This window comes from Heterodontus francisci, chromosome 5, assembly GCF_036365525.1.
Source record: "Heterodontus francisci isolate sHetFra1 chromosome 5, sHetFra1.hap1, whole genome shotgun sequence".
NCBI classification, from domain to species: Eukaryota; Metazoa; Chordata; class Chondrichthyes; order Heterodontiformes; family Heterodontidae; genus Heterodontus; species Heterodontus francisci.
This window is the reverse complement of record NC_090375.1, coordinates 118,473,347-118,486,377: the sequence shown is the minus strand read 5'-3', so window position 1 is coordinate 118,486,377 and position 13,031 is coordinate 118,473,347. Positions and strand designations below refer to the sequence as shown.

General features: G+C 43.9%; 1 protein-coding gene across 7 annotated transcripts in view; it reads right to left on the bottom strand.

Annotated features, from left to right (window-relative positions):
- Positions 1–13,031, bottom strand: part of sulf1 (sulfatase 1) — a 353,304-nt gene that overhangs the window by 214,451 nt on the left and 125,822 nt on the right. For all 7 annotated transcript variants that reach the window (XM_068031966.1, XM_068031968.1, XM_068031974.1 and 4 more), the window contains exon 2: positions 12,705–12,948. In XM_068031966.1, coding sequence (XP_067888067.1) covers positions 12,705–12,876 — 172 coding nt within the window. In that variant the 5' untranslated portion in view covers positions 12,877–12,948. The remainder of the gene's footprint in view (positions 1–12,704; positions 12,949–13,031) is intronic.

Here is a 13,031-nt window from a genome sequence, read left to right as displayed (position 1 = left end):
CACATGCGTTCAAGTCTTCAGAAGAAGGAATTTTCCTCCACACAAGATCAGGGGGCAGGTTGTTCGACCTTGCCCGTCAAAGAGCGACGTCCAAAGTACGGAAAGTCTTCATCAGGGAACTCCTCTTTGCTGACGATGCTGCTTTAACATCTCACACTGAAGAGTGTCTGCAGACAGGTTTGCGGCTGCCTGCACCGAATTTGGCCTAACCATCAGCCTCAAGAAAACGAACATCATGGGACAGGACGTCAGAAATGCTCCATCCATCAATATTGGCGACCACGCTCTGGAAGTGGTTCAAGAGTTCACCTACCTAGGCTCAACTATCACCAGTAACCTGTCTCTCGATGCAGAAATCAACAAGCGCATGGGAAAGGCTTCCACTGCTATGTCCAGACTGGCCAAGAGAGTGTGGGAAAATGGCGCACTGACACAGAACACAAATGTCCGAGTGTATCAAGCCTGTGTCCTCAGTACCTTGCTCTATGGCAGCGAGGCCTGGACAACGTATGTCAGCCAAGAGCGACATCTCAATTCATTCCATCTTCGCTGCCTCCGGAGAATACTTGGCATCAGGTGGCAGGACCGTATCTCCAACACAGAAGTCCTCGAGGCGGCCAACACCCCCAGCTTATACACACTACTGAGTCAGCGGCGCTTGAGATGGCTTGGCCATGTGAGCCGCATGGAAGATGGCAGGATCCCCAAAGACACGTTGTTTAGCGAGTTCGCCACTGGTATCAGACCCACCGGCCGTCCATGTCTCCGCTTTAAAGACGTCTGCAAACGCGACATGAAGTCCTGTGACATTGATCACAAGTTGTGGGAGTCAGTTGCCAGCGTTCGCCAGAGCTGGCGGGCAGCCATAAAGGCGGGGCTAAAGTGTGGCGAGTTGAAGAGACTTAGCAGTTGACAGGAAAGAAGAGAGAAGCGCAAGGGGAGAGCCAACTGTGTAACAGCCCCGACAAACAAATTTTTCTGCAGCACCTGTGGAAGAGCCTCTCACTCTAGAATTGGCCTTTATAGCCACTCCAGGCGCTGCTCCACACACCACTGACCACCTCCAGGCACTTACCCATTGTCTCTCAAGATAAGGAGGCCAAAGAAGATACTGCTTCTAAAACAAAAATGGTGGTGTGATTTCACTGTGTTCAATCTTGTAAAATGTTCAGCTGTAGCTCCTGCCCTTTTAAATTCCAGATATGTTTTCTGCTATTTCATCAAGAATGAAGAGTCTGTTGCTACATATGCACTGTCGGAACTGCAGGTTGCACAACCTTTTAACCACCCTTTTAGGTGAATTGCTGGACCCCTGAATTCAAGCAGCTGTATAAGTGATTTTAAGAATTTTTGATTTGGGGAACTATTATAAATGCTTCTGTGACCCTCTTGTACCATTACTCACAAAATGATGCTAGCAAATGAATTACCAAACTCTGCACAGACCAACTTCATGCTGTGGTTAACTCAAGTGCTGCTTCTATAAATATTTTTATCTGCATCTGCCTTCAGTTGGAAGGATCCTTGCCTGCATGTGTAACAAGGGATTTTCCCACAACCCATAATGGTTTATATTCTAAATAATGCCTGTTCTTTCTTCATTGTGTAGGTTGAAGATTGAAATCTTCAGGTTGAAGGCCCAGGAATCATAAATATCAGTAATGTTGGTTTTGAAAACATTCACAAGTATATTAGACAGACGTGTACTAACAAGACACTCCCAGTAATATCCATCATAAGACAGTAAATGGGCTCAGGCTGGGAATGCATAGTGATGACTGACAGAATAGGAGGCCTACGTGCAAAAGCATGTCACAGCAGAGTGAACCAATGATATTATCAACCAGCCCATATGTTGAGGCATAACAGAACTGCACCAATGCCGTTGTCTCATTGGTTAATATTCAGAATGATTAAAAAGAATTTAGGATGCTAGGGTTGGCATGTAATGATTCTGTCCAACTTTTAAAATGCTACTTTCAAAATGTTTGTTGGTAACCTTGGTGCCAATGATATCACTGAATTCCTAAAAATCCCTCAGAGTCCCCAGACCCCGGTTTGAAAACCACTGCTCTTTGAGACCCAATGAAATTTGGAACTAGTAATTGTGTTCCATTGGCACAACACCTCAAGGAAATGTTTTCAGGCTGCCTAAGTTCCTGCAAGAGATGTTATATCTGCTGTAGTAGAAACTTTTCACTATTTAACTCTTGGGATATGCAGACTCTATCTGGCCGCCTATGGGTGCAATTTCTGGACTGATGACAGACTACACATTTCCAAACCCAGTTTCCCTACATCAGAGCTCTTCTGAAAATAGCTATATTTTTGAGACCATTCTTCACTTTTGTCCGAATAATCCAATTTTATATTAATGGCGGTTCGGTTTACCCGTTTTTCTCAGGCAGAATGAAACCAGTTTATAATTGCTCTACATTATAGACCAGTTTCACCTTGCTGAGTAGGACGGTTAAGCTTTGCCTGTATTAACACAAAACAGATTGTTAACATGCATTCAGCTTTGTACAATTTGTGCCAGGACATATTCAGTCCGATATACTTAATACCTCTTCCACAGGTGCTGCAGAGAAATTTGTTTGTCGGGGCTGTTACACAGTTGGCTCTCCCCTTGTGCCTCTGTCTTTTTTCCTGCCAACTACTAAGTCTCTTTGACTCGCCACACTTTAGCCCCGTCTTTATGGCTGCCCGCCAGCTCTGGCGAACGCTGGCAACTGACTCCCACGACTTGTGATCAATGTCACAGGATTTCATGTCGCGTTTGCTGACGTCTTTTAAGCGGAGACATGGACGGCCGGTGGGTCTGATACCAGTGGCGAGCTCGCTGTACAATGTGTCTTTGGGGATCCTGCCATCTTCCATGCGGCTCACATGGCCAAGCCATCTCAAGCGCCGCTGACTCAGTAGTGTGTATAAGCTGGGCAAGTTGGCCGCCTCAAGGACAAGTCGCTTGGACAAGTGTGGATTAATTAAGGAAAGCCAGCACAGATTTGTTAAAGGAAAATCGTGTTTAACTAACTTGCTTGAGTTTTTTGATGAGGTAATAGAAAGGGTTGATGAGGGTCATGCAGTTGCTGAGGTCATAAAGTCATTTAGAAACATAGAGTAATTTACGGCACAGAAGGAGGCCATTTGGTTCATCGACTCCATGCTGGTATATATGGTGTATATGGATTTCCAAAAGGCATTACATAAAACATCACATAATAGGCTTGCCAACAAGGTTAATGTCCTTGAAATAAAAGAATACAAAATTTGCTGAGTGACAGGAAAGAGAGTAGCGGTGAACCTTCCTAGAGGAAGGTATAGAGTGGTGTTCCACAGGGGTTGGTAGTAGGACCACTGCTCTTCTTGATATATTAATGACTTATTCTTAGATATACAGGGACAATTTCAAAATGTGAAGATGACACAAAACTTGGAACAGGTGGCAGATGAAAGTTAATGCAGAGAAGTGTGTTTTTATAGGAAGAACATGGAGAGGCAATATAAACTAAAGAGTACACCTCTAAAGGGGATGCAGGCGCACAAATTGTTGAAAGTAGTAGGGCAGATTAGGAAGGTTCTTAAAAAGTCATAAGGGATCCTGGGCTTTATAAATAGAGACAGAGGGCAGAGGCTTCCCAGTCTCACAGAGGCGGGATTGGAGCAACGGGACCGATAGTAATATTTGAAAATAGCGTGTCGGGGAGGCAACCCAACACGTTCCCGCCTCAGGTGGTCTTGCTGGAGGCGGGGTCAACGTGACTGCGGCTACCCGTCTGACAGTGGTGGGTAGCCAATTACGCCACTTTAGGGACTAATTGTGGGCAAGATGCTGCGTCGCCAGGATCTTCCCGACATCAGATGGGTTCCTTGCTGAGGCTGAAGCCCGGCAGGTACCTGGAGGCAGCCTCCCGGTGGGCAAGGCAGGGCAGAGGGCCATCGCTGCCTCCTTTCAATCCCCCCCATCACGCAGCCATGGGGATCAGAGGACCACAGCCACGGCCACAAACAATCCTGTAGAGGGGCTCCTGCTCCACAATGATGGTATGACAACTGTGGCCATTTATAATTTTTTTAATTTGCAAAGACATCAGATAATGTCTCCATCTTGAAACACCCTTGTGGTCCTCTACCTGTAATAACAGCACCCACCTCTCCTGGTGGGGCTGCTGGCCGTCCACAGCTTCAGGCCCTCTGATTGGGCCTGCCACCTTGGAAACCCATCCACTGTCCTCAGTTGGACAGCAAACACGGCCTCTTAATTGTCTAATCTCCTGGAAGATTGCAACATTGTGTGGCCAGCCGACACCATCGGGGTCAGGACCCACTTTTGGCAGAAAAATTTCAGAGGTGATAGGAAACCATCCATAGAGTACAAAAGCAAGAACGTTATGATGAACTTTTATAAAACACTGGTTCGGCTTCAACTGGAGAATTGTGTCCAATTCTGGGCATCACGCTTCAGGAAGGATGTGAAGGCTTCAGAGAGTGGTTCCAGGGATGAAAGACTTCAGTTACCTGGATAGACTGGAGAAGCTGGGGTTGTTCTCTTTCAAGAAGAGAAGGTTGAGAGGAGAATTGATCGAAGTGTTCAAAATCATCAGCAGTCTAGACAGAGCAGATGAAGAGAAATTGTTCCCATTGGCAGAAGGGTCGAGAAGGTGATTGGCAAAAGAACCATGAGGAAAACCTTTTTCATGCAGCGCGTGGTTAGGATCTGGAATGCACCGCCTGAGAGTGTGGTGCTGGCAGATTCAGTTGTGGCTTTGAAAAGGGAATTGGATAATTATCTGGCGAGAAAATATTTGCTGGGCTACAAGGAAAAGGCAGGGGAGTTTTTTTTATTTGTTCTTGGGATGTGGGTGGCAGTGGTAGGACAGCATTTATTGCCCATTCCCTAATTGCCCTTGAGAAGGTGGTGGGGAGCTGCCTTCTTGAACCGCTGTAGTCAATGTGGGGTAGGTATATCCACAGTGCTGTTAGGAAGGGAGTTCCAGGATTAGCCCGCTGTGTAAAAAAGCTTTTCTATGTGTTGCCTTTGATTCTTTTGCCAATCACTTTAAATATGTCTTCTGGTTAGAATCATAGAAAGGTATAGCACAGTTGGAGGCTACGCAGCCCGTCGCCTCTGTGCCGGCTCTGTGTAAGAGCAACTCAGTTAGACACATTCCCACAACCAACGGATCAGATTAAGCTCTGCAGTTCTGCCACATCCAGCCGTGAATGGTGGTGGACAATTAAACAACTAACTGGAGGTGCTGGCTCCACAAATATCCCCATCCTCAATGATGGGGAAGCCCAGCACACCAGTGCAAAAGAGGAGACTAAAGCATTTGCAACAATCTTCAGCCAGAAGTGCTGAGTGGATGATCCATCTCGGCCTCCTCCTGAAGTCCCCAGCATCACAGATGCCAGTCTTCAGCCAATTCGATTCACTCCACGTAATATCAAGAAACAACTAAAGGCACGGGCAATATAGGGCTGGGACGTCCTGGCATCGGGGTGCATGGCGGCCCTCTCTCGGAGGCATTTTCTGCAACCCCCAACCTCACCCGCCACGAAACCTGATGTCGGGGGGTCTGTAAAATCCAGCCCAGCGAGTGGTTAGGATCTGGAATGCACTACCGCTGAAATGGTTGTGAATGCATATTCAATCGTGTCTTTCAAAAGGGAACTGGATAAGCACCTGAAAGGGAAAACACTTGCAGGGCTACGGGAAATGGGCAGGGAAATGGGACTCGCTGAGTTGCTCTTGTAGAGGGCCGGAAAATGGCCTCCATCTGTGCTGTAACCATTCGATGATTCTATGACTCTAGAGGTTAGCACATTAAACTCCTTAATGCCACGCACTTAAGAGGCATGGGGCCATATATTTCTCTATAGTGTTATAAGAATAACTGCACATATCACTATAAATAATATCCTTTAATGTTATTCAGCCACTATTTTTAATTTAAAACACCGTCTGCCCAATTGTACATTTTATGTGTGACAATGAATCATAAATTCTTTCAGAATGGCAGGCATAGATCCAGCTTTGCTGGTATTGCAAAATTAGGGCAATGTGCTCAAGTTCTTGTGGTCAGGGCTGAACCCACACATTCTGAGCCAGGATGCGTTACACCAAGCTGACAATGCCATTGAGTTAAGCTGGTAATGTCAGACCATCCGGATCACCCTGCTATTAAAGCTCCACACCATACCACCATATTGATCTCTGAGGTAAGATTATTCTGCACCAGCCACTGTGTCTGCTGTAGTTCAAAGTTTTACAAAGCAAACTTGTTCAATGTAGGTAAATTTGTAGCACTTACAATTATATCATCACACCACCCTTCAAGATCTTGAAAAAAAATGTTGCTTCTATAAGAAGGAGGTTTCTTTCAGGTTGCAGTTGGGTGTAAATTTGAATAAAAGATGATCATACGACCTACTAATTTGGAAACAATGTGATGCTCATTTACAAAAAAGATGGCAGAACAGACCAAGACAATTATAGGCCTATTTGCTTTTTATTAGTAATGGGTACAACGTTAAAACTGATTGTTAGAAATAAACATGGAATCACCTATATAATAGCAATCCAGCAAAACATAGTCAACACAGCATCAGGAGGAGTAGATCCTGCCTGACCAGCCTGCTTGACGTTTTTTGAGAAAGTGATATCCAAAGTGGAATGGTGGAAAGCCTCATTTCATTCTGCCAGCAAGCTGCCACTGAAGCTCAGAGTGGTAGGAGATTCCAAAAAAAGCTGAAGATTGGCGATGGGCTGGGAGGTGGGAGGGCAGGCAAAGTGGCAGGAAAAGGCATTAGGAGGGGATCCTGACATCTTCTCACTAAACCTGGCTCTGGCATAAAATTAAAACTTGACCCCAGCCAACCTGAACCCTTCAATTTTTTTTCATGCCCGACCCGACCCAAAAATATCAAACGTGTTATTAGTACAGAAAAAAAATCACATCAAACATAGATTAAAAAAACCATACAAACAAAACCCGAACACAGCCAACCTGACCTGACCCGAGCCCAAATGCTGGACACAGAATATAGACCCGACACATCGTCGGGTTCGGGTCAGGTAGCCAGGCTTTACTTCTCACTGCCATGCCATATTGCCAGCGGTGGGAAACTTGTCAGCTCGGCCATCTGCTGGGCAGCTATCGAGCCATTTAAGTGGCCAATTAAGGGTCACTTCCGTCTTCGCGTGCATTTTGTCAGTCCTCCCAGTGGGTTCTGGCGGGGGGCCCCTCCTTGACAGACACTCCATGACCCACGGAGGGACCCTACTGGGTGGCAATGGCCACCCTCGTCGCAACAGTCCGACCTGTTGGCAGGTGCCACCCTGCCACCCCAATCACCAGGGCCTGGCAGCCAAGCCATGGTGTCCCCGATCCCATCTCACCTGTCTTTGAGAGTGCAGCACCATTGAGACGCCATCTCCCTGAAGCTGCAGATTCAGCAGTGGGCACCACTAGCAGTGGCACTGCTGAGGCTGCTGATTGGGCCGGCAGCTCTTGGCGGTGGGCTGCTGTCGTTAATTGGACAGTGTCCCCAGCGGAGGCCTCTTAATTGGCCACTGTCACAAATTTGCTGCCCTGGGTCCCACCGCTCACTGAAATGGGGTCGCCTCCCATTTTCGGCTCTGGCGGGTGGGACATCCAGGTAAATAGCAAATTTCAATCCATGATGTTGCGTGGTGAGTTGAGGTAATACTGAATGGAGTGTCTCAGGGATTGGTGCTGGGATCCCCACTGATTCTAATTTACATTAATGACTTGAATTCAGAAGATCAATGCAAGCCAGGCAAATTTGCAGATGGTACCAAATTGGAGTGCACATGCAATTGAATCTGAAGAGGCAGCCAAGAAACTACTAACTGAGTTGTCTAAAATCGACAAGTAGACAGACTATATTGATTAAATTCAATATAAATAAGTGAAATATACTGCATGTAGGAAAAAATTATGGTTGACATGCATGCTGTATAAATGATGTTGAATGATCTAAGAGTGAAGCTGAAAGAGATTAAGGAAGTGAGGTGGGAGGATGCAAGTGGACCACTTAAGATGTCCATGCAGCTTGCCAAAGTGAGCAGCCAAAAATCCAGCAGTTCCATCAGTGAGCCGAGCTGGAAGTTGCTGTTGTGATATTGTTTTAATGGAATAAGTAAATACTGAGTGTGCATCATCACTGCAGGAAGTGATGTCATACAGTATGTGACACAGGAGTAGGAGCTGTGTTGATCCCTAGTAAGATGTGCATGTAGAGCTCTCCTTTAACTTGTATATAATCTTGTGAGTCTTCACTAAAAGAAAAACCCAAAGTATTTGTTACTATTCATCAGTGCATGATTGGCAAGTTTGGGCGAAGAACCCAGTAGCACAACAGTTACCAGTCAAAAAGGGTCAGGTGAAGGGTCTAGTGGGGAAGCTTTTCCCACTCTTACCAGCTCTAAAAAAAAATTCCCAGGTCATTTCTGGAGTGGTCTGCTGTGGCATCCTTTAAGGACCACTAGTTAGGCTGCTCACCATCTCTTACAAATGGGCGAACCATGCATGGGACGGAAGAGAAGTCACTGCTGAAAATGCATGGTATATTTTTGGATAAGTAGGAATAGAATCATGTGATGGCAGGCCACAGAGCTGGACAACAAAGAGATGTTGGAGTGGCATGGTCAACTGTGTTGAATGCCATGGAGAAGTCAAGAGAAATGATACATGTAAATCATGCAATTTGTATCTGTTCAAAAGTAGTTTAGCTCCTCCCTCAGCTTTGCAGTCAACCAAACTAAACTTGAAATATTTGTATTGAGCTAAGTTTGAGACAAAGTACTGGTTGTTGGTGCCTTATTTAACTCCCTTTGCATTTTGACAGGATTTTTGTTATAAGGGCTGATGGTTTGTTATGGATAGACAAGCTCAGATGGACCAAACGGCTTTCCTCCTCTTATCTTGTGATCTTGTATTAAATCACATTTTCACTTTCACAAGTGGCTGAGACAGAGAGAATTAAGAGGGGAGTTTATGCAGGGAACACATATCAGGAATTCAGATTGTTATGCCCAGTAAAGACATAACATATTCCTAACTTTTAAGATACAAATTTTATTTAATATGGACTCTTTGAAATTTATTTTTCCTTTAAAAAAAAGTGAACAATGTGCTGCAAAGAAGGCCGCTGAAGGTCAGATGAGCTGGCTTGTGTATTCATAAACTGCCTCAATGTCTCAAAAGAACAAATTGGTACATTCCAGAGTAAGAAGTGTTAACTACACCCATCCCAAAACTGCCAAGAGTCATTCCTGAATTGAATGGGTTTCTTCTGAGACAAAGAAGGTGTGAAGTAGCCACATCATAACAGAATGGTACTCATCCAGACATTAATAGATAGCCATGGATTTCACATCCTGGTCCATTGTGTAGTCACACCAGTGGAGAAGGCCATATGTCAACTAACAGAAACTCCAATTTGATGCATTTTAACCACAAAAGGCAGCCCTCTGAAGACAGAGGAGAGGTCACAACAACATCACAGAAAACAATCCAGCCAGGGGCTGTGGAAGGATCCAGCCAGGCAAGAAGAAGAAAACCTGCTACTAATTCTACATTTCAATTTGCTGCAGCAGAGAACTGAAAGTAACCACCATCTCCAATCTGAAATCTCAACCACCAAAAATCTACAACACCTCAACAAGTCCAAAACTAAAAACATCCAGGCCCGCCCCTTTAAAACAGACTGACCTTCCAAGACAATTCAACACATTTACCATCAACCACGAACACCTAGCTCACTATGAACTACATCCTACCATTTTCTCTCTATCTATCTATTCTTGTGTATGTGCGGGTGAATGAATGTGAGTGTGAGTGAGGTTACGTCCATTTGGGGAATCATGTAAAAATAGTTATCTTTTGTTTATCCCATGAGAAAACTGGTCATTTGCTTGTTTATTTGACCCTAAAAAACACTCAGGGGGCTAACTCATCACTTTTAAACAAAACGTGATTGCGGTCAGTTGGGAGGTGAATAGTGGGAACCACCAACACCCCTTACTAATATACTGCAGATGCTGGAAATCTGAAATAAAAACAAGAAATGCTGGAAATACTCAGCAGGTCTGGCAGCATCTGCGGAGTGAGAAGCAGAGTTAACATTTCAGGTCAGTAACCTTTCATCAGAACTTCATCACACCCCTTACTACCTGTCTGTAACAAGATGTGGAGGTCATTAGGCCACACAGGATTTTCAATTCACACAAAGTCCTCTGGGTCTACTGACCTGGGAGTGCATATTGCTAATTGACCTCAGCACATGATTTGCATTTCGGCATGCAGAGTTCCAAACTGAGTGCAGATTTGTTAAGTCTACCTTTATGTCCGGCATGTATGTGTTTCTATAAATACTTAGGCAAGTGTATAAATACATACTTACCAAAGTATTTGAGAGGTGTAGATGGACACATCAAACAGATGAGATATAAGAATGAGCAAAGGCTAGCTAGGGATGTAATACCACAATTTATATCAACAAGGCCCAGACTAGCTCAGAATTGCATGAACCCTTGTAATACATGCCAGTGACCCTTGTTCTCATGTGCTTCAACTTGCCCACAATTAGAAGCATCCTACAACATTCATCAAGCTGTGCTTCGCAAGCTGATCAACCAGTGGGATACCCTGTATATTAAGAGTGTTATGACCAGGTGAGAAAGGTGTCTAGGGGTCCCTCTCAGCCTTCACCTGGTCTTACTGTAATGGGGTTTAATTTTAAACACACTGTGTTTTTAGCTCCCCCTTGCTGAATCCTTGTTCACTGCTTTCCAATTATAAGGCAAAGAAACCAGCACAAACAGGTTGTATTAGGTTTAAAGAAGAAAAGTTTAAATTTATCAAACTTGAACTCTAATTCGGTTGACTCCTATGGATACACGGCCCACACTAGCATGCATATGCGATACACACATGCAAATAGAGACAGAAAAGAGCAGAAGAAAAAAATAAAGTGGAAAAGTTTGAGGCAATATCTTAAGAGGTTTTGTTACGGTTCTTTGAGCTTGATTATAGGTAGATTGTAGGTAGATCTTGCTTTTCATTGGGGCACAGTATTCTTCTTAAACCTTGTTAGCTGTCGGAGACCTTTCTCTCTTGGGGAGCATGTGTCTTCAGTGGATTCAGAGGCTTGTGAGAAAGAAATGGGAGCAGACAGGAGAGATCTTCTCAATCCAGGAGCAAACACTCTTTCTGAGTTCAAACTCTCTGTGGCCAGTTCAAAAGAAAACCTTGGAACAGCCAGTTAGTCATGTGACCAGCTGGTCTAACCAATCCTGGCCCTTGTGGATTGTATCCTCCTTAGCAGGCCCTAGAATGCGCTTCCTCACCTTTGATGTCTGTTAGTATGTAAATGTTTTTTTCCAGCCACGGCTGATCTGTTTAACAAGTCATTTCCTCGCTCCAGCAACAGTTAAAAATCAATGTTCATGACAAAATTGCTGTGTCTCATTCTTGGCAGGTTGGGGCCTAGCATGACAAAAGGTTGTATGAGATATTTGGATATTTGAACTACCCATATGTACACACAGATATATGAGCTATTATTTTAACAGCAATTTATCTTTATATATCAACATATGGAAAAAACAATCAATCTTTCAGAGCTCGAATCAGTGCTGACAGCTTTCCAATGTCAGGAGTAAAGCATCAAACTCCCAGTGCTGCTGGGCATGATAATGTCAATATAACAAGAGCCGTGTCAGTGTACAGACAGAATGTCATGCTTAAAAACTATAAATTGGCACACGTATGGATCAATGTCAAGCTTGATGGGTTTGTACTTCAGGGACTTCATGAATACCTCAATCAGAAAACATGTACAGTGTGTGAGTATATGACTATAACCAGTCTGGATATTTTATATAGATCTATTTTGTTACAAGATGTGCATGGGGCTGAGTTAGTTTCTATGTGTGAATCAAATTGAAAAATTCATGAAAAAAATTAAGATGTCTATTTTAACTGTTTCTCCAGGATGGAAACAGGCAGCATTGGTTCAAACACCCATTTTACACCCTGTCTGATTTTCCTTTCCAGTGCTGGTTAAAACTGAGCCTTAGGTTTCTTCTAGGCTCCCCTGATGACTTACTGGGGGTAATTTTGATTTTGTGCAATGGTATAAAATGGCTAATAGCAAATTGACAGCCCACTTTACATCTCTCCCGATTTTTATTTTGATTGGATGATTTCAACGGAAATAAAAATCAGGAGAGATATTCACTATCACTAATTTACATTATTGCATAAATCAAAATTATCCCTACTGAGTCTAGCCAATGAATAAATAAGGCATACACAATTGAATGTCTCAGGTTCAGTCCCTGGTTTGTACTGGCTTAGTTAATGTCAGTCAAGGTGGCAGGTGGAATGCTAGTGTTAGCCTCAATGCCTCTAGGTTAAGGAATATAAATCAGCTACTGTTTCTGCTCCTGATCACTTTCCAGTGTCTGCTGATGGCACTACACATTGAGATATTAGGCGAAGATGAGATCAGAGTTAGCTGTAGTGCCCCCTACAGTTAAACGACCTGGCAATATTAATTGCCAATGTTCACATATTAATATCAGAAGGCACCTGGCAGCCGTAGATGCCTGTCTGCAGGAAAGGAGAAGGGAAAAAATTGGCAAACAAATAAAATTAAAGCATCCTTACCAAGCTCCACATCTTGGTCATCCGTGATGATAAGAATAATGTTGGGTCTGATGTTTCTTCGATCACGCTGCACACGTCCTTTAAACCGCTGTGGTTTTAAGCTTGAACCAAGGGCTCCCATCAATTCAGCACTCAGCACAACCGAAAGCAGAATAAGTGGCGAGAGTTTCATTATGTCAGCTTGCTTGAGATCACAATAAGGAAATAAGAGCAGCTTTGGTCTCACCACCTCTTACCAAGTGATCTGTAATTAAAATGGAACAATTTAGAAGAGTCATATTGAATAATATGAAACTTATGAACCATATAAAGAGGTAAATAGCTTGT